The sequence below is a fragment of the Peromyscus eremicus genome, chromosome 11 (genome assembly GCF_949786415.1).
Source record: "Peromyscus eremicus chromosome 11, PerEre_H2_v1, whole genome shotgun sequence".
Lineage (NCBI taxonomy): Eukaryota > Metazoa > Chordata > Mammalia > Rodentia > Cricetidae > Peromyscus > Peromyscus eremicus.
In genome coordinates, this window is record NC_081427.1 from 3,584,065 (window position 1) to 3,608,984 (window position 24,920).

The following is a 24,920-nucleotide window of genomic DNA, read 5'->3' on the forward strand; positions in this document are numbered from 1 at the left end:
TGTAGGGTTGGGGGGTAAACACAGGTGTGAGGGCCCAAGGCTGACATCAAGTATAATTCTTCAATTGGTTCATTGCTTCCTACCTTTATTTATTTTTTTTTTTGAGACAAACTTTCTTCTTGAACCTGACATTGAGGTTTGACTATGTTGGAATGCCAGTGAGCTACAGGGATCTGTCAGCCTTCTGGTCCCTTGCTACTCACCCTACAAGGTTGGGGTTACAGACACCTGTTGTTTACCTGGTTTTGCATGAAGGATGTGGGGATCTGAATTCAGGTGCTTGCCTTCTGTGTCTGGCAGTTTCCAATTATGCAATCTCCCCAGCTCCCCACATCCCTTCTGTTTCTGGTTCATTTTCTTATTACTTTAATTTTGTGACCCATTGAGTTTAATTGGGGTGGGTTCTGTTTGCAAGAGTAGGAGTTACTTATTGGAGCATGGGTAAGTTAATAGTGGCTATACTGAGAAAACTTATTTCCTCTTCCAACAGTGATCTTTAAGTGGCTATGGGTCCTTAGAGACAGCTGAGACTCCATGTTGGGATGTCAACGGGTCTGTCTTGTCTTGTGCAGAGAACCAAAGTTCCTATGAGTTTATGAATGCAATGGCCATGCCATTCCCAAAGGACATGAGTGTTTCATAACAACCCACCTCCCTCCCACACCCTACATGCCCAGGCTCTTAGATTCTTTCTGCACCCTCTTCCACTTAGAGGGGATGATGCTGACGTCCCATTCAGAGCTGAGCATCCACAGCCACTTGTTCTCAGACTTAGACCAGTGTAAGGCTCTTGCTCACTCACTGCTGCCACGTTAAACAAGGTGAGAGCAGCTTTGATTGGCCTCTCATCTGGATTCCTTCTCTTCACTGAGAGTTCCCTGTGATCTCCCTTCCACACTGGGGGCTGGTTGGAGTGTCTTTAACTCTTTCTTGCAATTATTCATCTTTTTCCGGTCTGAGTGAAACTTTCTGTAATGAGGAAGAGTTTTTCTCTTTAATGTGACTCTGCACTTATTTATATTAACAGGGGAGATTTGGAGTTTCTTTACTCAAAAGCATTTCCATAATTTTCTTGGTTCTTGTTCCAAATTTTACAAAGCTCTCTTTCATCTCAATGTCTATGAGACAAATATCTCAACATTTTTAGAATTTTAAATTATAGTCTGACAACTTGGAAAATTAGAGGATGAAAATTTGGGTATATAGTAAGAATGTGCATCATGGAGAGGGCCAAAAAGCAAGGATACAGATTCATCGCAAGGAAACCATTGCCCAGTCACAGAAAAGTCATCTGAGGACGTTAGAAGTGTGCCTGCAATCTTCAAATCAGAATGTGGCTCTCAAAATTAGTATTAAGATTAAATTAAAATTCAGTTTTGTTCAGCAATACTGAAAGAGGAAAATTAGATGCTGAACTATGCTGGTTTGGTTTTATGGTAATCAATAAAATATTTTTCAGTGATTTTGTAACGAAACTATCTTCAGGGACTTTACTAATTTGTAGATTTTGTAATTAAAAATAAACATGCAATATTTTGTACCGTCTTTTTTTTTTATGTCAAACTTTCCAAGAGAGCATCTCATTGTCAAATCACTGTGAAGGTTCATTTAAATTGAGAGCATAGTTTCAAATGGGACAGGCTCACATGTGTGAAACCTAGAGTTTTCAGTCTTGAGGAACCAGAGGCGGCCTGTCTGCCTGGTGTGGTTGCTGGCTTCCTGGTTTCCACACAGTCAAAACAGTGTTCTATCCTCCACCAATTAGGTAGCTATTGGGATGCAGTCCCAGCCATGAGTAAGCTGCTGCTGCTGCCCTCCATCAGCAGCCCAGCATGTGGGAAATGGAAAAACACATACTAAAGGAACCTGAGGGGCCTGGGGTGGCCAGCAAGGCTTTTCTCCATTCTAGGTGGAGTCGAGAAGGACAGAGACTTGTTTGGAGAAGTCATATGTCATTTACCATGAATACACACAAAGTTCTTCAATTACTCATGTCTGAATACAGGAGTCAGTGACCCAGGGAGACTCTAGCCTGTCGTGTTGCATTTCATAACACAGACTCATCTTTATTTTTTTTTTCTTCATTTGGAATCTTGCCTCATAGACCAATGCCTATGCCTACCCTCTCACCAGCGTGAGTCTGTAAGTTGAGTGCATAATGCATTGGAAAGGGAGCACCTTGAGGAACTGGAGATGTGAAGGGAGGTGGATTCCCCTGTCAAACTCCGTACCACTCTGTGGGTGAGGAAATGGGATTCCCACTGAGAGACCGTTGGGATGCTTTCCTTTTCTATTGTATCCAGAAGTTTTCTAGTGTTCACCTTGAGGAATGCTAGCCATGGCTGACATTGGTGCTGAAGACATGAGACGAGGAAGCAGGGACCACCATGTAGGGAAAGAAAAATAGAGGGATAAGGGTTAGTGATCCACTGAGTCACATCATTACTGTCTGTCTGTGTATGATACTAGGACAGAAATAATGTTATAAAAACAATGGCTGAAGCCACAGACAGCATGAGGGTGTTTCAAAATCCTTCCCTGCTCCAATGACTGCAACATATAATGTAAAGAGGTTGATATCATTCAGCTCAGTCACAATCCATCATTTTCAAAGTGAGAAAGTGGGAGATCTCAGAAAACGTTATCTGCTAACACAGATGCCTCTGAAAGGTGGGTTTAGATAAATAAATGTTGCTCTGCTTACTAACTCTTATCTTTTTTACGAAGTTGAAGGGATTTTCTTTTCCTCCTAGTTTTCTAGGAATGGGTGTCAGATTTTACTACATGTCTTTCTTGCATCTGTTGATGTCATGTGATATCGACAAAGTGGATTATGGCAACTGACTTTCAATGTTTTAAAATTTTTAATTGTTATTTTATGTGCAAGGGTGTTTTGCCTGCGTGTATGTATATGTATCATACGAATGCCCAATACCCACAGAGGCCAAAAGAGATGTTAGATTCCTTGGAACTGGAGTTACAGACAGTTGTGAGCAACTGGAAGTGAACCCAGATCCTGTGGAGAAGTAAACAGTACTCTTAAATGTTGAGTTATCTCTCCAGCATTCCCTCCCAACTGACTTTTGAATGTTGAATTAGGATTGAGCCCATACAGCTGTGCTATATGTTATATTTTTGAACCTAGGATTCAGCTTACTTGGCTGTGGTATATAATTTATTTTATGTATTTATGAACTCTTCACTAATGTTTTGTTACAGACTTTTGCAACTATCTTTGTGACAGATTTCTGTCTGTAGTTTTCTCTAATATCTTCCTCTGGGTTTGGTTTTGGGTAGTGCTGACCTCACAGACTTGGTTTTGCCCCCATATTCTGAAGAGATTGGGGAGAGCCACGGTACTTTACCCACAATGCTTGGTGGAATCCGCAGTAAGCCCTCTGGGACTATACACTACCTTTGAGGCAGACTGATGAGCTACAAGGTGTGGGACTGGAAGTAACATTAAGAAGAGTATAGCCAAAGTTCTCCCAGTCAGGGATTCAGTCTGTGGTGATTATAGCATTTGGGTTTAGTAAGATGTTTAGAGAAATGTGGGCTCTTGGAACTCATAGGAATGACTTACTTGCTACTTGCAAGCATAAAACTATAAAACACTCACTACAAATACACAAATTATGCCAGGTGTTCTGGACTTGGACATTTACCCAGTAACCATCTTGCATACAGATGATGGCTACTGGAAATTCAGTCCTTGAAGAAGAAGCTGTAGATGTGGTGTAGGTACCCCTCAGCCAGGGCAGAAGTGGAGGGAGAGGAGAAGGGAAGGAAAGAAAAGAAGAGAGGAATGGAGGAAAAAAAGGGTGGAACAGAAAGGAAGAGAAGGGGAGGAAGTGAGTTATCATATCTGAGATAGTTTGATTATGATTTGATTTTCACGGCAATTTCTGTAGTCCAACTGTTTCTGGCAAGAAGTGTGTGTGTTTCTGTGGTAGAAACTCTCACATTAAACATCTGGTTGCAATTACTCAGTTTCATCTTCCTTGATGATACGCTTGAGATAGCTAAGGAAGAGCAATTTGTCTTAGATAGGTAAAATATTTTATGAATAATTTCAGGAAAATGTGGCTTCTGTATTGAAATAGGATTAAGAAAGATATTGTGCTGAACTTGGAGGGAAAGAGAATAAGCTTCTCTAAATAAAATGTGTCATCAGATTGCACGAGGAAGCATGTATATCCCTTGATAACTCCTCCTGTTCGCTTCAGCACTGCCCAAGCGATATGCCTTGCTGATCAGCCGAAGCCTGTGAAAGAGTATAAATACCCCGAGAAGCTGCCGGGACAGTTGTACGACGCGAACACACAGTGCAAGTGGCAATTTGGAGAGAAAGCCAAGCTCTGCATGCTGGACTTCAGGAAGGCAAGTGGTTGCTGTCACATGCTCACTACACCATGATTCATAAAATCGTTTTATTTAGTGTAACTGACAGTGATGTATTGCACATTTATTGGGCACCTACCAAATGTCAAATCCTATATGCCGGGACTGGTCCCGATGTAACAGGGAACACATGCTTTGCTGGCAGAGCCGATGAGGGTAGATACTGCTGTGGGTATCAGCTTTCGTTTCAGAGCCGACTTGGCTTGTTAGGTCAGATCTTTCTTTCTGATTTATCATGTGGGAGCACAGTAATAACTTTTAGTTGGTTTAAGTTGGCAAATTAATACTCTGCATTGTATCAAGGAAACAGTGTTTCTCCACCCCCATCCCAACATGAGCACAGTCTACTGGAAGGCGACAGTACATCATGGGGCTTCTGACTATTGAGTTTCCCAAGTAAAGTATTTATAGAGCAGTTCCTCACAAAAGGTGATGCCTCTGCAGCCCTGGGGATGTCTCCTCGGAGATTTCCCGCATAAATCCTTCACAGAGCACAGATACACACTCTGGCTAGACAGGGAGCGTCCAGATTTTAGGAATTTGCTCTACTTAAAACCACAAGGAAAGCTACTCATAAATCAAATGAAAGTAACTAGTTTTGAGGTTTCTTTTATTCTAGTTTATAATGAAATCAAGAATAAAATACACAAAAATATGTGCATGCTTCCTGAGAGCCCTCAGCACTTCAGAAGTGTTAGTAATGCCCCTGCCTCTTTTCAATCCAGCACAATCATCTCCTGAACTCAGCTGGGGTTCTCCTAAAGGCCAGTTGCCCTTTTGTGGGAAATACCAAGAATTTTTCCCCTACATTACTCTTATATTTGTTAAAGGGATAAGCATATAAAACTAAAGTTTTTGTTTAAAGCTTTGACTTTCCAGACTGAGCTTCCAGCCTCCATGCTGTTAACTTTGAGACTATGCACCACGCCATCAATGGTATCCCAATGCCATTCACAAAATATCAACAACAACAAGCTAGCTGTAGGTTATCTGTCTATTATTGATGAAATAGTTACATGGAGTGAAAGGAAATCACTTTAACTCCAATTTGTTACAGAATATGCATGGCCCTTATCAGCATCCCAAACAAGGTGTTTGCTTAAACAAGCCTCAGGCATTGGGACATCAGTTCCGAGCATATTTACAACAAAACTCACCTCTGTCTGACGATATTGCTTTCGTCTTTGACCTCCCTGGTGCTGTCTGTTTCAGCAATTCGATAGAGAGGGGCCTAAAACCTCCCACAATGACCCTTTGCATCTCCATTTCTCCTCCTAATTTTACTTCTGCTAGCTGCTGCTTTGTGTAGCCAGAAACTCTGGAAAGAAGTGCATATTTGGTGAGAATTCTGTGTATCCTTGACTCCTGACTGGATGGATCAGTGAACGGGTAGATGGATGCATGGATAATCAGATGCATGCATGCATTAATGCATGCATACACAGGTGAATAGATGGATGGATACGCCAACAATGTCTTGATCATTGTTAGTTCAAAAATCGGAGAGTAGACACAGTGCTAAGTACCAATGGTTTCAGATATTCAGGAATCTGAGGTAGGAGGTTCATTTGATCCTGGGGGTTCAGGGACAGCCTGAATAACAGAACAAGACTCTGACTCCAAATATAAAGGAATTAATAAAGAAAGAATAAAACAACTTGTCCTATGTGAGGAAGTTAGTGGAAATTGAGTTGGAGAAGAATATATAAAATGTTATTTGGATTTTTTAAATTACGTTTTTATGGGTTTCCTTAATGCCTAGATTAACCCTGTGTTACCTTTTGGTTTAGAAAATGTGATCTGCAGATTTCATGATTGCATAAATACAAATTGTAGCATGAATTTTAAAAGTTCTTATTAATAAAAACAAACCTGGAGACAGGTATTGGGGTAAATGCTGGAAGATCAGAGAAGCAGAACAAGCCACAGCTACCTCACCTCATCAGTCCCTCAGCTGATCCTGTTTCCTCAGACTGGAAGCCTCTGAGTCCTCATCCAGAATGAATCTCAGCTGAACTGTAACTCAAAAGCCTTAAAAGCTTAACCAGCCAAATGCTTCTAGTTTCTGGTCTCCACACCTTATATACCTTTCTGCTTTCTACCACCACTCCCTGGGATTAAAGGCTCATTTCTTGGGATTAAAGGTGTGTGTCACCATGCCTAGCTGTTTCCAATGTAGCCTTGAACTCACAGAGATTCAGAGGATTTCTGCCTCTGGAATGCTAGGATTAAAGGTGTGTGCTACCACTGCCTATCCTCTATGTTTAATATTGTGGCTGTCCTGTTCTCTGACCCCAGATAAGTTTATTAGTATGCACAATATTTTGGGGAACACAATACCACCATAACAAATAGTAAAGTTGCATGGCTGGAATTTGGAGGAGTGGAGGCCAGGGTGCAGGTTTTCTGGCTTCTTCTTGACTTCTCCTCCCTGTGGCTGAGGGCACATCCACTCCCACTTCCTGACAGATTTGGGATTTTGTCACATTTGCAACACTAATGGCTTCTCCTCCTTTAGGATATCTGCAAGGCCTTGTGGTGCCATCGGATTGGAAGGAAATGTGAAACTAAGTTCATGCCAGCTGCAGAGGGTACCCAGTGTGGGCAGGACATGGTAAGGTGCTGCCTCCAGCAGCGTTCTCTACTCAGACCTCAATCTTGCAACCCACACACCCTGCCTTCTCTTACACTGGCATTTGAAAACCGGTATTTCTTATACGCATGTGCACCCCTACATCCTTGCTAAAACACTGTAACTCTTCTATGCTGACATCTTTATTAGTAAGCTATATAGAATTAGGAGGCTGAGCAGTCAGACAGTAGGTGACCGCTGGATGGACTCCATGAAGGGAAAGACAAACACCCAGTCCCCAACCAAGGAAGGACCAGTTTCAGTTTGCTTTGGCCTCAAAGATATTGGTGAAAAACCAAAGCATACGTTCAGGTTGAAGCACTACAGAGAAGAAGGAGGTGAACTTCCTGAGACTAGCATCCAATATCCACTCAGTCTAACAGACTTTTCATCAGCTGTGTAGCTGAGTCCCTCATTGGAAGTGAAACTCACAACTGGCAGTTAAACAGTTCTAGTGATCCAAGCAGCTGCCACTCAGTTGACTCACAGTAAAAGTCTCACAAAAAGCGTTAGTTTCTTGAGTGAGCCCGTGAATAAAAGGAAGCACTGGCTGTGGAACTTTCAATTGTCAAAGAACCTTGTGTAGCATTTCCAGGTATTCAAGTGCAGGTGACCACACATAAACATGACAGTGAGTACCAGTGATAATGGGACATAAGGGACACAACCATGCCTTTCTTCGGAAAGATGTGTGTCCTTTCTATTGCCGCACTGAGTTGTCCTTCACACTAGACATGGAGTTGCATCCCAGACACTCTGTGCTCTTTATAGCAAATACTGTCCTTTCTGGGTAATACAGCTGTTGTGTTCCCTCAATATAACTTGTATGTTCTTGCTACATTTTATTTAGCTTAAAAGTTCATTCGTTTTCAATAATATTTTATGTTATCTTCCCTTGCATTTTAAATACTGCCTTTCCCCCACTTCATGTTTGGAAGAATTAGTCAGTTCGGCTGAAGTGGTTTCTTGAGAGTTAGAGTGCCGAAGCACAGCCTGGATCAACAGTGTTGTGCCCAAGATCCCACGGTGCCTTGTCCTGGTGACGTTTCTGTTACTGTAATAAAAGACCCTGACCAAAAGCAGCTTAGGTCATATTTCCAGGTCAGAGTCCATCAGAGCATGAGAGTCAACGCAACAGTACCCGAAAACAGCTCATCACATGAGGTCCACGGTCAACGGCAGAGAGATGATTACATGCGTTTCTGATACTCAGCTCGCTTTCTCTGCTCTTACAGAATATAGGGCCCAAAGTCAGGGACTGGCATCTCCCACAGACATGGCCACAGGCTGACAGGGTACAGACCATCTCCCACAGACATGGCCACAGGCTGACAGGGTACAGACCATCTCCCACAGACATGGCCACAAGCCGACATGGTACAGACCATCTCCCACAGACATGGCCACAAGCCGACATGGTACAGACCATCTCCCACAGACATAGCCACAGGCCGACATGGTACAGACCATCTCCCACAGACAGACGTGGCCACAGACTGACAGGGTACAGACCATCTGCCACAGATATGGCCACAGGCTGACAGGGTACAGACCATCTGCCACAGACATGGCCACAGGCTGACGTGGTACAGACCATCTCCCACAGACAGACGTGGCCACAGACTGACAGGGTACAGACCATCTGCCACAGACATGGCCACAGGCCAACATGGTACAGACCATCTCCCACAGACAGACGTGGCCACAGGCTGACGTGGTACAGACCATCTCCCACAGACAGACGTGGCCACAGGCTGACGTGGTACAGACCATCTCCCACAGACAGACATGGCCACAGGCTGACATGGTACAGACCATCTCCCACAGACAGACGTGGCCACAGGCTGACGTGGTACAGACCATCTCCCACAGACAGACATGGCCACAGACTGATGTGGTACAGACCATCTCCCACAGACAGACATGGCCACAGGCCGACATGGTACAGACCATCTCCCACAGACAGACGTGGCCACAGGCCGACATGGTACAGACCATCTCCCACAGACAGACGTGGCCACAGACCGACATGGTACAGACCATCTCCCACAGACAGACGTGGCCACAGGCTGACAGGGTACAGACCATCTCCCACAGATATGGCCACAGGCTGACGTGGTACATCGAAACTCTTCTCAGATGATTGTAGATTGTGTTGAACAGCAAAGATGGGGTGCTCTCTTTTCCTTGCACTCCCGCAGGAGACTGGCCCCACCCCTGAAGCTTTTCAAGTGCCGGCTTCAAGAACATGATGTACCTTTATCCACGCACATTTGAAATGTTCCATTTAAAAATTTGTTTTAATTAAAAAGGAGACAGAAAGCTTTTACAATGTCACCACCCATTTTCAATATGTAGACTCAGCCAGGAGATAGCGCATATGCAGGAGTGTTGTGATCCACAGCAAGATGGCCTGCAGGCACCAGGAAATGTTCCGCTTCTCCCATGCAGCAAGCTCCTTGCTTGGGAGACAGGCCTGACCCTTTGCTCACCTGCCTTGCTCAGGAGCTCCAATCTCCTGTCTTCATACTAAGACAGGCCTGCCTGAGATATCCTCAAGTTGGTCAACCTGCTGATTCTGGCTTTCACATTTGCTACTCCCTGTGTGGGAAGGCTTCAACCAGATGGTCTTAAAACTGAATAAAATCAGCAGCAAACACACCTGACCTCTTCCTCCTCCCACCAGGGGCCCATCCAAGGGTACCACACCTTGAACTGGCTCCTCTCCCTTTTGTCTTTCACCTGGGATGGGGGTGTCTGAGAGTGGGAATCCTGTTCATTCCCAGCTCCAGGAACCTCAGTGAGCAGAGGTATCTCTTAGAACTTTGTTTTGTCATGTGGAATGAAAGCAGATGATGAACCAAAAGAAAGATTTTTTTTCTGTATAGAGAAAAATATAAAGAACTACATGTCACAGTGGGGGTGCCCTGTTGGTGATTGTTGTGATATCACAGTTGGGTGCCATGTTGGTCAATATTATGGTGTCATAGCTGGGTACCATGTTGGTCACTGCTGTGGTGTCAGAACCGGGTACAACTGTCAGTTTTCCTCCCTTATCATCTGGCATAGGATTTTCTGACACCATGGAATCTAGACAGCAGAGAGACTTCTGAGTCAGATCCAGCTTAACTTATCAAAGTCCTGTATCCTAAGTATGTAGTGTCTTCGGCAACAGGGTCTCATCTTCAACATCTGAGAATCAGCTATTGGCAGCTGCCACATTTTGTATTGTTTTGAGAGTCATTTGGACTACCCTGGCCAACCATTCTAGAGGGGATTTCTAGTGCCTGGTACCGAGGGTTCTGTTAGTCTATGGCTTCTGGGGAGAGCATTGTCAACCTTGGTGGCATAATTTCCCTTAAGCTACACCACACACACACACACACACACACACACACACACACACACACACACACACACACACACACAGAGAGAGAGAGAGAGAGAGAGAGAGAGAGAGAGAGAGAGAGAGACGCATGTATGTATGTATTATGAATGTGTGTATACGTACATACATATATGCATACGTATTGTGTGTGATTTTAGGTCAATATAAAATAACATGATTCCTTGAGGCTTTATCAAACAACCCTGGTGTTATTTGTCCCTCTTCCCCCCTTCTCCTTCTGTATTGACCTCCTTTGAGTCCCTGAGTTCCTGTCCCCATTTTTCCATTTCCTGCTCCATCTTATATGTATCCTGATATTTCTTAAACACTGATTGAAACCATTTCAGCATATCAACAACAGTCAGATGTCAGTAGTTCATTTGACGTGTTTTACCCATGCACCAGAAATAGGTGATCGGAATGGTGTCACTTTCCTTTTTCAGAAGTAGCATTACTCTCTCTCAATGCCAAGCTATTGGCTTTTATCCTAGAGATGGCTGTGTGACATGCACCTACTGCTCATGAACCAGGATCTGTTTTTGTTTTTTTTTTGTTGTTTGTTTTGTTTTTTTAATTCAGACAGAAAAGGATAAGGCATTTGTCTTCCCTCTTCTTAATAGATATCCTGAATCACTGTGCTCCTTGAGGTTAAGGTCATACTAATACTACAGGAAGTTCCAGAGCACAGAATCAAAAAGTAGCAGTGTGTGTGTGTGTGTGTGTGTGTGTGTGTGTGTGTGTGTGTGTGTGATGGAGGTGAAGGTGCCATATGGAGTTCAGTGGGAATTGAGATCAGTGAGCCATTCTTTTACAAAGGGGGAGCTGGTAGCATCCATTCCTAGTCCTCATGGGAAGAGATGGGATTCCTGAGCAATTGCCTCATCTCTGCAGAAAGCTGGGTGACATCTAACCTTCCCTAAATGAACAAGTTGGCTTCCCTGAGCCCAGGTGTTTTATAGTAAAATCCAGGTGCTGACCAGAAATGACAAGGTGCTGAGTCCCAGGTCTCCTCCAGCTGGACTTTTCTACCTGAGACTCTCTTTGCAATGCAAGATGGGAAAAGAACGTTTGTTTTTAGAAGTTAGGGGTCATGACTTCAGAGATGAGTAATCAGACCAGATGCTCATTTCAATTTTTCACTCCTGTCTGCAGAGCTCAGGCTTCTGCCGTGACCGACCCCTGCATTTTCCCTTCACAGGGTTTCACCAAGTGATGCTGGGTTTGGAAAGATAAATGAAGAAATACTAAATGTGACTTTAGTGGACGTCACTTGAGTGTAGAGATGCCAATGTTTGCATATTTTACAAGACACCTTCCCCTTGATGTTACAAGAGAAATGAATCCAACTATGCAGGACTCACGTAAATTATTTTAAATTTATGTTTAAAATATTTAGTGGTGTCGTGGAGGACAGTGTGTGAAGTATGGTGATGAAGGCCCCAAGCCTACCCATGGCCATTGGTCAGATTGGTCCCCATGGTCCCCCTGCTCCCGGACCTGTGGGGGAGGAGTATCTCACAGAGACCGTCTCTGTACCAATCCCAGGTATGTATATGACCTGCTTCCTTCCTTCCGAATGAGCCTTCCCACAGCATCCAAGTTTGTTAATACCAGCACTATAACTTACACAATGTTGGAGAGAACACTAAGGGGAATTTCACTCCATTCTGTAGCGGTAATTAATGAGGCAGTTCCATGTAGTTTATCTGGTTATTAAAAGAGGTTTATTTCAGGGGTAACTCACAACCAATAAGGGGTCGATTACAGGATCTGGGAGAGATGAGGTACAGTCCAGCATAGTTCTCTGGAGAACTCTGACTTGGTCTATAATCTAGCCTCCAAGACCATGAGGAGTTAAGAGAGCAATCACATGTGCATCTCGGATCTTAAAGGGTCTCCTCTCGGCCATGCCCCAGGGGCAGGTCATAGGTAGCTGTGGCAGTTACTTGCTGCCACACTAGGGGCTGTGTTTCAAGGTCAAAGCTAAAACCGCTACCCACTATACCATTCCCCAAACAATTTTCTCTCTTTCACGTGGTGATGATGCTTACCACTTCCTGGCTCCCAGTAAAATATAACAGAGCCAGCAGGGTCGGGGCAGAACTGAGTTTTAACTACATGACTTGAAATTAAGATGCTATCTAACTAGCTACTTTATTTAAAGAAAAAGGAAATAGAGTATGAAACAAAAACTCCAATAAAAACAATTCTTTCATGAAAGAAAAGAAAACATTGCTTTTTCATCAAATATATTCACTTTCACAACAAGCAGACTAACTACAAGGACTAGACGGAGAGAGACAGTCACCTAGCCAGGGACATAAAGGGCTCTCTGGCTTGTTTTAGAAGTAAGTCATGTTACTCTGTTGCTCTTATCTGTAAAGCATGAGGCCCCAAAGTCGCCAAAATCACTCCACTGTTCTCTTGAGTGTGCCCACCCAGGCTCATTGGAGACTCTCCAGAAACCAGCAGGCTCATGGGCTGTCCAGTGATTCTTTGACTTGGCCCACAAGCCTAATGTCCTGGCCTTGTCGCAAGGGATCTGGCAGTAGGAAGAAGAGGATGTTGACTTTCTGCCTCGGTATCTCACTCTGACTGGGGCATCCTGGAAAGCCAACCTCATTCTCAGCAGCAAACCTACCCACCTATAGGGTATGAAGAGCAGCTCACTTTCTGCCTCCTCCAGAGGATGCTGGAGGACAAGGAAGAAGTACACACAAGCCTGAATCTTGAACTCTACCTTGTCCTCCAGCATCAGGACCATAACACTCAGGATGGATTCAGGATGCTTCCCTTCACTGCCCACCCTAAGCAGCTGATATTATCAGCCATGTCACCCCAGTAAACATAATGTCCAGGGAGAGCTGATCTCTGGCTACGATGTGCATTCCAGACCATCTCATGGAGGGAAGTTCTGCCAGGGTTCCACACGCATGCTGAAGCTTTGCAACAGTCAGAAATGCCCCCTGGACAGTGTAGACTTCCGTGCTGCCCAGTGTGCCGAGTACAACAGCAAGCATTTCCGAGGGTGGCTGTACAAGTGGAAGCCTTACACCCAAGTGGAAGGTAAGTTTCCAGTCCCACTCTGTAGGGTGCCCCATGTTTCATTACCTGTGTTTAATACATCATATGTTAGCACTGCCATGTTCAAACAAACAGATACTGTAGACCTGGGAGCCCATCGTAACATTCTTTTCTTAGGGGACTGGTTTGATCTGGCCTACCCCACTGCCATTGCATATTACCTGCACTTGACCCATAGCCAGAAGTCCACAGGCCAAATACGTTAAATGAGAAGTTATTAAAAATCAATAATGACTGTATTTAATGCTGATGTTATCACAAAACACCATCCACTACATACTTAAATATTAAAAGCTGAAAGAAAATTATAGTATGCTTTATAGAAAATGAATAATTTTTCAAGTATACTAAAGCAATACAATCTTATTATATAACTACACAATAAGAAATTTATTCATGGAGTGAATTAGATTCACAGTGACCAGTGGGAGAGATGTGAGCATGGTGTTACGCTATAGTAGCTAAAATTATAAAAAGTGTTGTTAGTTCAAGAAGCATGGTTCGAGTTTATTTAAAGAACATCTAATTATCTCACTACTTGAAACTGAGAATTCTGTCCAGGCAAGTGGCAGATGTCCAGGGGAAGTACAAGAGCAGAGATGTTCCATGTGGCTATGTATCCATCATTTCAGTGGTGGGTTTTGAAATTACTCATCCCTATGTAGGGAGTTGCAAGCAGTCTCCCACAAAGCAGATTTAGTTTGGATCTTATGTATAAACTGTAAAACTAGAGCCCATGATAAACAACAGCCAGAAAAAACACAGTCTATGGGAGTTGAGGGAAATGGGACTGACCTGTGACAGGGTGAAATGTGTGTGCTACCCCTGATTATGATAGTCTGTGAAAATAATCATATTAAGCACATGCAAATTTTATTTTTAAAATACTTAGGTAATTCTCCCATCTTAAAAAACAGCACAAGAATCTGTGAGTGAGTCTTAGACCTGAGAAAATTCCCAAGATGGTGTGGCTTCCAGAGTCAGCTGTCCTGATTTTATCCAGATGAAAGAGAGAAGGTCCCTATGAAAGCTTCAGTTAGACATGTGCTCTGCAGAGCCTTGAAGCCTGAGAGATTTCAGATCCCTGGGGTCCTACCAGCATTCCTACAGAACACATTGTACCCTGGAGTTTCCGTTCTACACTTCTTCTATCAGTTTAAAGACAAAGCTTTATGTTTATTGCATCTTAATTATAAGAATCTTGCCTAGTGTTACCAAACACTCCTAATCAGCTTACAATCTTGTAACATCGTCTTTATATCATGAATGTTGTAGTCCAGTCAACAAATGCTTGTGGAGTGCCTACTGTATGCCAACAACTATATAAAGGAACTGTTAGGCAAGGAATACTAGAGAAAAAATAACAGTGAAGCATTAATAAATAATAATAATAAATTTGAAGCATTTTACCTAAGATAAACATTGACATTTCTTTGCAAGAACCAGAATGGTGGTATATCTTTATTTCTGTACTTGGGAGGCAGAGGCAGATAGATCTACGTGAGTCCAAGGCTAGTCAGGGATGCATGGTGAGGCTCTGTCTTAAAAAAAAGTCTTTGAAATGTGTTATTGTGTGGGACTTACTTTATGGGGGGATACAACCAAAGAAAAATCTATCTAAACCTCAGAGCAAAAGTAACCGAGCTTAAGTATCTTTCTCATTTGTGTTTGTGTGTGTATTTCTTTTTAAGATCAGGACTTATGCAAACTCTACTGTATCGCAGAAGGATTTGATTTCTTCTTTTCTTTGTCAAATAAAGTGAAAGATGGGACTCCATGCTCGGAGGATAGCCGTAATGTTTGTATAGATGGGATATGTGAGGTAATAATGATTGCTTATTCATTCAACAAGTGTCTCCAGACAGTCTGCTTTGTGCCAGGCATCCTGTAAGGGCTAGAAAGACCAGACATATGAGAGGAGCCCTTTCCCTCCAAGTCCCAGCCCAGGGGGAGAAAGCCAGAAGAGCTCATGTTGATGGCACTGCTTTGTGATTGAGGTGTGTACAGAGCATGAGCAGAGGGGAGAGCTGATTCTCAGATGTGGGTCTGGAGCATTTGTGGGTACCTAGGAGGAGGGAACATCCACACCTGAGCTCTATCTGGAATGGTACATTGGAACAAAAGGTTACTGAGAGCAGAGCACAGTGGCTTTGGAAAGCCAATGAGATACCCAAAAGGCAGTGGGGATCTCAAGGTTCTGAGGGCATGAACTAGAACTCACAAAGGGTGACCACTGCCATGTAGGTTAGAAATTGGGTTTGGGGATAGCAGATCTACAAGGGATGCAGTTTCTAGGCAGGGTTATGAACAATCAGTAGAGGGCGGTCACTTTTCAACTATCATAATGATCTCCACATGACGGACTGTCTAGACCTCAGCTACAACAGGGCAAGAGGAAGCAAACGAACCCAAAACCCAAAAGTCTAGGAAACTAACCTAAAAACCTAGGAGAAATTTGGGAAACCTGAATTAGCTTGGTGGCATAATCATCCCTGTCCTCGTGTATAACTGTTGGTGGGCTTTCTTCCTCCCATTTCATGTAGAGATTTGTGGTAGAAATATCAATGTATACTCTATAAAGCATGGCCTCATGCCCTGTGGGGACCTATATACATGATAGACTCGACACAGTTGATCTTTCTAAGTTCACACACAACAGCATTACAAAATATGTCTGGCCCTGAGGATTCCCAGCATGGGACTAAGACCATGATTGGTTTATTTCTGAATGGATTTTATTCTTAGACATTCATTGATAGGAAATATGAAATCAGCAAGCATCACAGAAAAAAAAATGACAAGCTCCTTAAATTATGCAACCTTATACAGATCTAGCTTCTATAAGTCACTGATGGGGAGAATTACCATGCAGTGTCAATCACTTTCAGTTATAAACCCACTTCAGCAGAGCCTTGTGTGAACACACTGATAGTCATCTTACCAAGTCAGTATTGCTCTGAAATTCACTCCAACACAGTCTAGAGCTTTAACTTAAGGCTCAAGGGCTATAACTGAGGATGGATACTACAGAAGACAGATAGCATATTATAAGAAAAAAGATGCCAGGGGGCCAGGAGCAGCCATGCTGTGTACATACTTGGTATCCAGCACCTATATGTTAACTATTCTATGTTGGAAACTTGTACGGCTGGAGTGGGAGGAAGAGTTTGTCACAAGGTTGGTGATGTTGTTGCTTGTATTGTCCTTTTTTTTCATGAATGATTCGTGACCTTGTGGGGCCTCTAGAAAGTTGGCTGTGACAATGTCCTTGGGTCAGATGCTGCCGAGGACTCCTGTGGGGTCTGCAAGGGGAATAACTCAGACTGCATGATGCACAGGGGACTCTACAGTAAACACCACCGTACCAACCGTGAGTAACTCTGGGTCATGCATTTCCTAGCAAGGGGGTGGGGTGGGTGGTCAGAGCTTTTGTTGGGAGATGCTAAGGAAGAGGAAACAGTGAGTGATTTGAGGCCCTCCATTTCCCTTTCCTTCTGGAGCAGTGGTTCTCAACCTATGGGTTGCAACCTCTTTGGGGATCACTTCAGACCTTCAGAAACACAGATATTTACATTACAATTCATAACAGTAGCAAAATTATAGATACAAAGTAGCATCAAAAATAATTTTATGATTGGGAATCACAACTTGAGGAATTGTATTAAGGGTCACAGCATTCAGAAGGTTGAGAAACACTGGTGTAGCCAAAAGTTTTCCTGTGTCCTACAGCCACTCGGTCCCAAGTAAATACACAGAGGCTTATATCAATTGCAAACTGTTTAGCCTATGGCTCAGGCTTCTTTTTAACTAGCTCTTACAACTTAATTCAACCCATTTCTATTAATCTATGTTTTCCCACATGGCTCTGTGTTACCTGTGTTCCATTACATCTTGCTCCCCCAGCAGCGCTCAGCATCTCCTCTGACTCTGCCTTCTTCTCTTTGTCTCTCTGCTTGGATTCCCCACCTGGCTCTATTCTGCCTTGCCATAGGCTATAGCAGCTTCTTTATTAACCAATGGTAGCAACACACATTCACAGCATACAGAAAGACCATCCCACACCACACTTGTCTGGAGCTTCTGGTTTTATCTGGAAGTGGGTGCTAGGTTCTTTGAATTAAAATGACCTTTAGGAAGATTACAAGACCTATCCTCCACCTAATGAAAAAGGACACCCAGAGCTAGCAGCAGCTCTAAACATCCCATTATGGAGAAGCTAGGTTCAACTAAATGCTGCATTCCTCTATCCAGAATACTACCAAGTAGTAACCATTCCTTCTGGAGCTCGGAGTATTCACATCTATGAAACGAACATATCTACCTCCTACATTTCTGTGCGCAATTCTCTCAAGAGATATTACCTGAATGGACACTGGAGTGTGGATTGGCCTGGACGATACAAGTTTTCAGGTACCGTCTTCAACTACAGACGGTCCTACAAGGAGCCTGAGAGCTTAACCTCCACTGGACCAACCAACGAAACACTGATTGTGGAGGTAGAGACCAGCTTTTGGTTCTGGGGCTGGATTTGGTGGCCTGGAGCTTTTGTGAGCTTATTGTTGTTTCCCTAATTGCAAGTATGTGGAGAAACTGTAGCTACCAGAAACAGGAGCAATCCATCCAGTGGTCTCAAGGGGGCAGTAGACTTACTGTTATTGTCTTCCCTTGCTTGGTGTATGAGTGTGTACATGTTCTCACCTGTGTTAACTTCTCTGGGTCTTTATCAGTAGATTTTATGGGTGATAGCTGCTTTATTTTAATTAATGTTTTATTTAGCTCACAGACTTACAGGTTTTGTTATAATATGGCTAGATGTGTGTGTGTTCTTGTGCTTTGTATTCACTCCCTCATTACCCTCTCTTGTCCCTTTTCCTCTCATGTCGTTCTTCATCCATATGGTGCCCTTCTGATTTAAGGTCATGGTTGGATAGAGAAAGATGATATATAAATAGAGATAGATGACAGATAGATAGATAGATAGATAGATGGATGATATAGATGATAGATAGAAGATAGTTGATAGATATTAGATAGATGATAGATGATTAGATAGATAGATGATAGAGAGATAGATAGAGAGATAGATAGATAGATAGATAGATGATAGATAGATAGATGATAGATGGATGAGATAGATGATAGATAGAAGATAGATGATTAGATAGATAGATGATAGATGATTAGACAGATAGATAGATGACAGATAGATAGATAGATAATGTAGATAGATAGATAGATAGATAGATAGATAGATAGATAGATAGATAGATAGATATAGATAGATAGTAGGTAGGTAGATAGATAGATGGATGATAGATGATATAGACAGACGATAGAAGATAGATAGATAGATAGATAGATAGATAGATAGATAGATAGATAGATAGATAGGCAGACAGATAGATGATAGATAGATAGACAGATAGAAGATAGATAGATGACAGATAAAAAGATGATAAAAGGTAGGTATTAAGCAGAAATCACATATGAAGATGCTATTTTATCTTTCTTCCTATTCCTGTGTCTTGATTCCCCTCTTTCTCATTTTATGTTTATTCTGTCAGTCCATCATCCTTCTACTTTCATGTCATATATATGTGTGTGCATGTATTTGTACATCACAGATATGAGAGAAAACACGAATATTTGTCATCCTGAGATGGACTTATTTGTTTGTATTGTGATCTCCAGTTCTATCCATTTTCCTTTCAATAACATAATTTCACTTTTCTTTTTGGCTGAATAAAGCCCCACTGAGTGTATGGACCACATTGTATGTGTATCACAGTGTATATACCACATAGTGTATGTACCACATAGTATATGCACCACATAGTGTATATACCACATAGTGTATGTACCACATAGTGTATACACCACATAATGTATGTACCACATAGTGTATGCACCACATAGTATATGTACCACATACTATATGCACCATATAGTATATGTACCACATAGTATATGTACCACATAGTGTATGTACCACAGTGTATGCACCACATAGTGTATGTACCACCTAGTGCATGTAACACAGTGTATGTAACACATAATTTATGTACCACAGAGAGTATGTACCACATAGTGTATGCACCACCTAGTGTATGTAACACCTAGTGTATGTAACACATAGTGTATGTACCACAGAGTGTATGTACCACATAGTATATGTACCACTTGCCCGTGGATGGACAGCTAGACTAATTCCACATCTTGGTCATTGTGGATAGCACTACAATAGCCACGAATGTACATGCGCCATCTCTGTGGTGTGCTGACTTAGATTCCTCTTTTGTATACATCAAGGAGTACTATAGCATGCGGTATTCTAGCATTAGTTCGGTGAGGAAACTTCACACAGCCTTTACACAGTGGCTTCATCACTTTTCTTCCCAACAGCAGTCTCTCAGGGCTCCACCTTACCCATATCCTTGACAATGTTTCTCAAGCATCACTTGCCTTTTTCATGACAGCCATCATCTCACTGTGATGATAAACTTAGAGCAGCTTTAATCTGCATTTCACTGATGCCTAGGGATGTTGGACACTTTCTGGGATTGGTTGGTCATTTGTATATCTTGGTTTTGGTCACTGTCTATTCGGTTCATTGGCTCATATAATGACTGGATGGTCTATGTTTACAGAATTGGGTTCCACAGCTCTGTATACATATTAGATATTAATCACTGACCTGGTGTTTGTGATGATGATTTTTCTATCACTTGTCTCCTAACGATGAGATTGTTCCTTCTGCTGTGCTCTTCTTTCATAAATTGATTTTTTTCTTATAATGTATTCTGATTAGTTTCCCTCCTTCAACACCTCCCAGATCCTCCCACCCCCGACCCATGCAGTTCCTTAGTTTCTTTCTCACTGGAAAAAAGACATAATAATAATAATAATAACAATGATAATAATAATAATAATGATAATAATAATAATAATAATAATAATAATTTGTTTTGTCCTATTCTGGGTTTGTTTATTTTATCTGCTCTGCTGTTGTTTTTAATATTGTGCAGTTCCATTCACCAGCTTCTGCTATTTCTTGAGTTATGGAAGCCTTTTTGAACTTTTTATCTACAACTCTATTGTGAACGTAGTCTTTATGTTTTCCTCTAGCAATTTCTGAGATCCTGATCTTATAATTAAAGCCATTGATCCATTTTGTGTTTTCTTTTAAACGAAATGAGATCTGTGAGTCCAGTTTAATTGCTGTGCCGTGGATATGCAGTTTTCCTAGCAGGATTGAAGATACTGTCTTCTTTCCAGTGTATGTTTTGGAAAATTTGTTGAAAGTCAGGACGCTCTATCTGAAAGAGTTTAGTTCATTCTTTATTTTGTTTCATTGGTCTAGATATCCATTTTTTTTTACCAGTACTAAGCTGGCTTTGTTACTATGTCTCTGGAATATAGGCTTACAGTAGGAATTGTGATGCCCCCAGCATCGATCTTTTTGTATGAGTTGTGTTGGCCATCCAGGCATGCTCCCTAGTGAGTTTCAGAATTATTTCTCGTATCTCTGTGGAGAATGTCATTGGAATTTTGACAGGGATTTACTGCATCTGTGGATTGCTCTTGATCATATAGCCCTTCTCACACTGTTAATTATGCTGAAACATCAGGTCTTTATGCATTTTAGTTTACTTTTTTTTTTTTTTTTTTTTTTTTTTGGTTTTTCAAGACAGGGTTTCTCTGTGTAGCTTTGCGCCTTTCCTGGGACTCACTTGGTAGTCCAGGCTGGCCTCGAACTCACAGAGATCCGCCTGGCTCTGCCTCCTGAGTGCTGGGATTAAAGGCATGCGCCACCACCGCCCGGCTTAGTTTACTTTTCAATTTCTTTATAAAGTGTTTTGAAGTTTTCTGTATTGAGGTCTGTCAGCCACGCAGTTGTTTATTCCTCAGAATTCTTTTTAAGGGATTATGAATAGATTTGTTTTCCTGACTTCTTTCTTGGCATGCTCACCATTTGGAGAGAACCTACTTCTTTGTGTATATTTTTGTAATAATTTCCATTGGCTTCTGAGGATGGGTTTATTCTGTCTCTTGGCTGATAGGTTTTTTAGGTAACTGTTAAGTTCCTATGATCTGTGGTATGGTATGAGTTTGAATTTTCTTTATTGCTTTTGTTGTGGTCTATATGTTCTATTTATCAGTTTGTTTTCACACTTGTGGAAAGTGTGGCATTGATGTCACCCACTACTGCTGTCGCTGGACCGGCCAGTGCCTCCATGTCTGTTTATGCTTGTTTCTTGAATTTGGATCGATCGATGTTTGATGCCCATGTATACATGATTTTTATATCACCTTGATGGATTGTTTTCTTTATTAATATGTACCAACCTTCTTTATCTCTTCTAATTTGGGCTTAATGTCAATTTATCAGAGAGCATAGCTTTCCCTGATTTTTTTTCTGCCTCACTTCCATGTCTTCACTTTCAGGATGGATGCATCTTTGCCAGTTTCATACAAACAATCCATTCTTACTGTTTAGTTCAACCAGCTGCTCCACATCTTTCAACTAGAGACCTAAAGGTGTTCTGTTGAGAGGGATTTATTGAGCTCTGTAATTTTATTTGTTCTTTTCTTAGTAGATTCATTTTTTCAATTTCTTTCTCCTTTATTAGTATTAGGGTTTTGGTGGTTTACTGTGGGGGACATTGTAGTGTTTTCCTATGTCTCCTTTTCTCTATCTCTTCCCCACATAAAACTTATTCTTTCCTGAGTGTTTTTAATAGATTCTGCCTTTCTTCCTTGTCCTTGTATAATGTTCCTTTAACTATCCTCTGCAATGGCCGCCTATGGTCATGTCTTGCTCCAGTTGTACTTGTCTTGAAATAGCTTTAGTTCTCCACAGGTTTCACTTGATTTATTTACTTACTATTTTGCGTGTATTCTTCCTGGTTTTAGAAGATAATTTTGTAGCATGTATCAGATGGACATTAGAAAATAGACACAGTTTTATCATATGTTTAGTTTTTAATGTATTATTTTATATACTAGTTATCAGGTAGCCATTGATTTTAATTGTAATTCACTTTATGTTTTCTCTTTCTTCTTCTGCAGCTTTTGTTCCAGGGCAGGAACCCTGGTGTGGCCTGGGAATTCTCACTGCCAAGGTCAAGTGATAAGAAGACCCCAGCTGCCCACCATAGCTACACATGGGCCATCATACACTCAGAGTGCTCTGTTTCCTGTGGAGGGGGTAGGTCACTTCTTATGCAGCCCCAGAGGAGGTATGTAGGTACCAAATGAATGTAGGTACCAAATGCCCAGCCTAGCTACACATGGGCCATCATGTGCTCTGAGTGTTCTGCCTCCTATGGAGGGCATAGGTCACTTCTTATGCTTCCCTAGAGGTGGCGTGTGGGTACTGAATGAAATCAGGCCACTGGTGATGAGAAACAGAATCATACATGGAAATATAGTGATAGAGTGTGAGAGTTTTAATTCAATCTTATTCATAAAATTAACTGTAAAGTAATTTGTCACCAACTCATACACTCAAATCCACCAAGAAACTTTATGAATGTTACAAAAACTATATTGATCGTGGTAGTAAGCATCATGGCAGAAAGGCATAGATAATAGACTTACTACCTTAGTAGAACAGAAATTTAAGAGTGAGAGATCCAAGAAATTATTTCATTTTTTTTTATTTTGGGAATTTTCTTTGTAGTTTAATGTATCACCCACCTTTAGAGAAAGTTCCATGAGCTTCTGAAAGTAGGTTTGCTGACTCTTAGGTTGAGTGTTCTGAAGACACATTAAGCCTCTGGCCATGTGCACATGATGAAGAAGGGCCACAATTTAAAAATCACAGCCCAGGGCTCAGATTACCAGAGACACCTCTGTTTATGTTGATGCAGATTCACAGTCTACTCCGGTTTCATGTCTATCATTATGATAAAAGACCACAGCAAAAACTGACTTACAGGAGCAGGGCTTGGTTTTAGCTCACAGTTCTAGGTTCTAGTCCATCACTGTTGGCAGGAGCTTGGAGTATCCATCACATCACACCCACAGTCAAGATCTGAGAGCTTGCCTGTGCTCAGCTCAGTCTCTCCATTCATATATGGTTTAGTGCCCTCTGCCTAGGGAATGGTGCTCATCTGCAATGGGCTGAGTCTTCATATTATCAATTAACTTAATTCAGACAGCCTCCCAAAGACATTTCCACAGGTCAACTCAACATATATGTATAGGATATAGGCCCTTTTTGAGACTCTCCAGGTCAGTCAAGTTGACAATAAGCTAACTGTAATAAAATCTCTCTCTCTCTCTCTCTCTCTCTCTCTCTCTCTCTCTCTCTCTCTCTCTCTCAGCACCTCCAAGGAGCATGCTATGCTCATTGCAGTCAAGATAAAAATCCCACATTGTCATCTATGTGCACTCATTGTGGTCTCATATACAGTGTCTTGTAGAAACCACAAGGGGTTCAGAGTAGAACTCTTGCAGCCAGCTCATATTCCAAGGTGACTTCTGAAAAACATTTGAGACTGCCTTCTCTCTGTAAAGTTGAGGATTCTGTGATGATAAATGCCAGGAGTCAGTCACCCTCAGCATCTCGGAGATGTTGGTATTGCTGTCTCTCTCTATAGCAACCAGAAGTTTGGGGAATGGCCCAAGACCACCTAACAGATAACTTAGCTTGAACTCATCTGCTGAGTACCACGTACATGGTCTTCCCACTCCAGCAGACTCCAGATGGATGTACTTTTTTAAAGTTACATTTACTTACACGTGATTTATGTGTGTGTTTGTATGTTCATGTACACATGTCACCATGTGCGCATGAGGAAGTCAGAAGACAACTTGTTGAGATCAGTTCTCTCTTTCCACCACATGGGTCCTAGAAATCAAACTCAGGTCTTTAGGCCTGACAGCAAGTGTCTTTACCCTCTGATGCATCTTACTGGCCATGACTCCACTTTAGAGAGTTATACCCATCAGTCCACAAGAGACTTGTATCCAGGAAACACAATGTTTTCTTCCACGATCCTCCTTTCATAATATTTTGTTGACACATTAATGTATACCTCACCTACAGGTGATGCAGCTTATGGCCATTAAGGATTTATTAGTCTCATCTCTTTAATTTCCCTTGTGGAGCCTCTGTTAGAAGGCATAGGCAATGTCCACATTTATTTACTGACTGTTAATTAATGTGACTTATTTTGAAGTGAGGACTTTTATTCTCCTATGTTTAACCACCAATTCATCCAAAGTGGTCATCTTGATGAAGTGGTTTATTAGAATGTATTATCTCCACTTCTGAATCTTCAGAGTTTGAGAAGTCAATGGAATCCAATGACATTCATCTTTTTACATATACGTACTGTATTTCTATCATATTATCCCCTGATTTGGCCTTTCACTCTAGTTAGTCCCTTTTCTCTTCCCTAAGTAGCA

At 41.9% G+C, this 24,920-nt stretch overlaps 1 protein-coding gene across 1 annotated transcript in view; it reads left to right on the top strand.

Moving 5' to 3' along the window:
- Adamts16 (ADAM metallopeptidase with thrombospondin type 1 motif 16) overlaps nt 1-24,920 on the top strand; it is a 117,015-nt gene that overhangs the window by 56,624 nt on the left and 35,471 nt on the right. The window contains exons 10-17 of the mRNA XM_059276456.1: nt 4,227-4,380; nt 6,920-7,015; nt 11,818-11,966; nt 13,315-13,487; nt 15,197-15,327; nt 16,752-16,875; nt 17,757-18,001; nt 22,575-22,713. Of these exons, the coding sequence (XP_059132439.1) occupies nt 4,227-4,380; nt 6,920-7,015; nt 11,818-11,966; nt 13,315-13,487; nt 15,197-15,327; nt 16,752-16,875; nt 17,757-18,001; nt 22,575-22,713 (1,211 nt within the window). The remainder of the gene's footprint in view (nt 1-4,226; nt 4,381-6,919; nt 7,016-11,817; nt 11,967-13,314; nt 13,488-15,196; nt 15,328-16,751; nt 16,876-17,756; nt 18,002-22,574; nt 22,714-24,920) is intronic.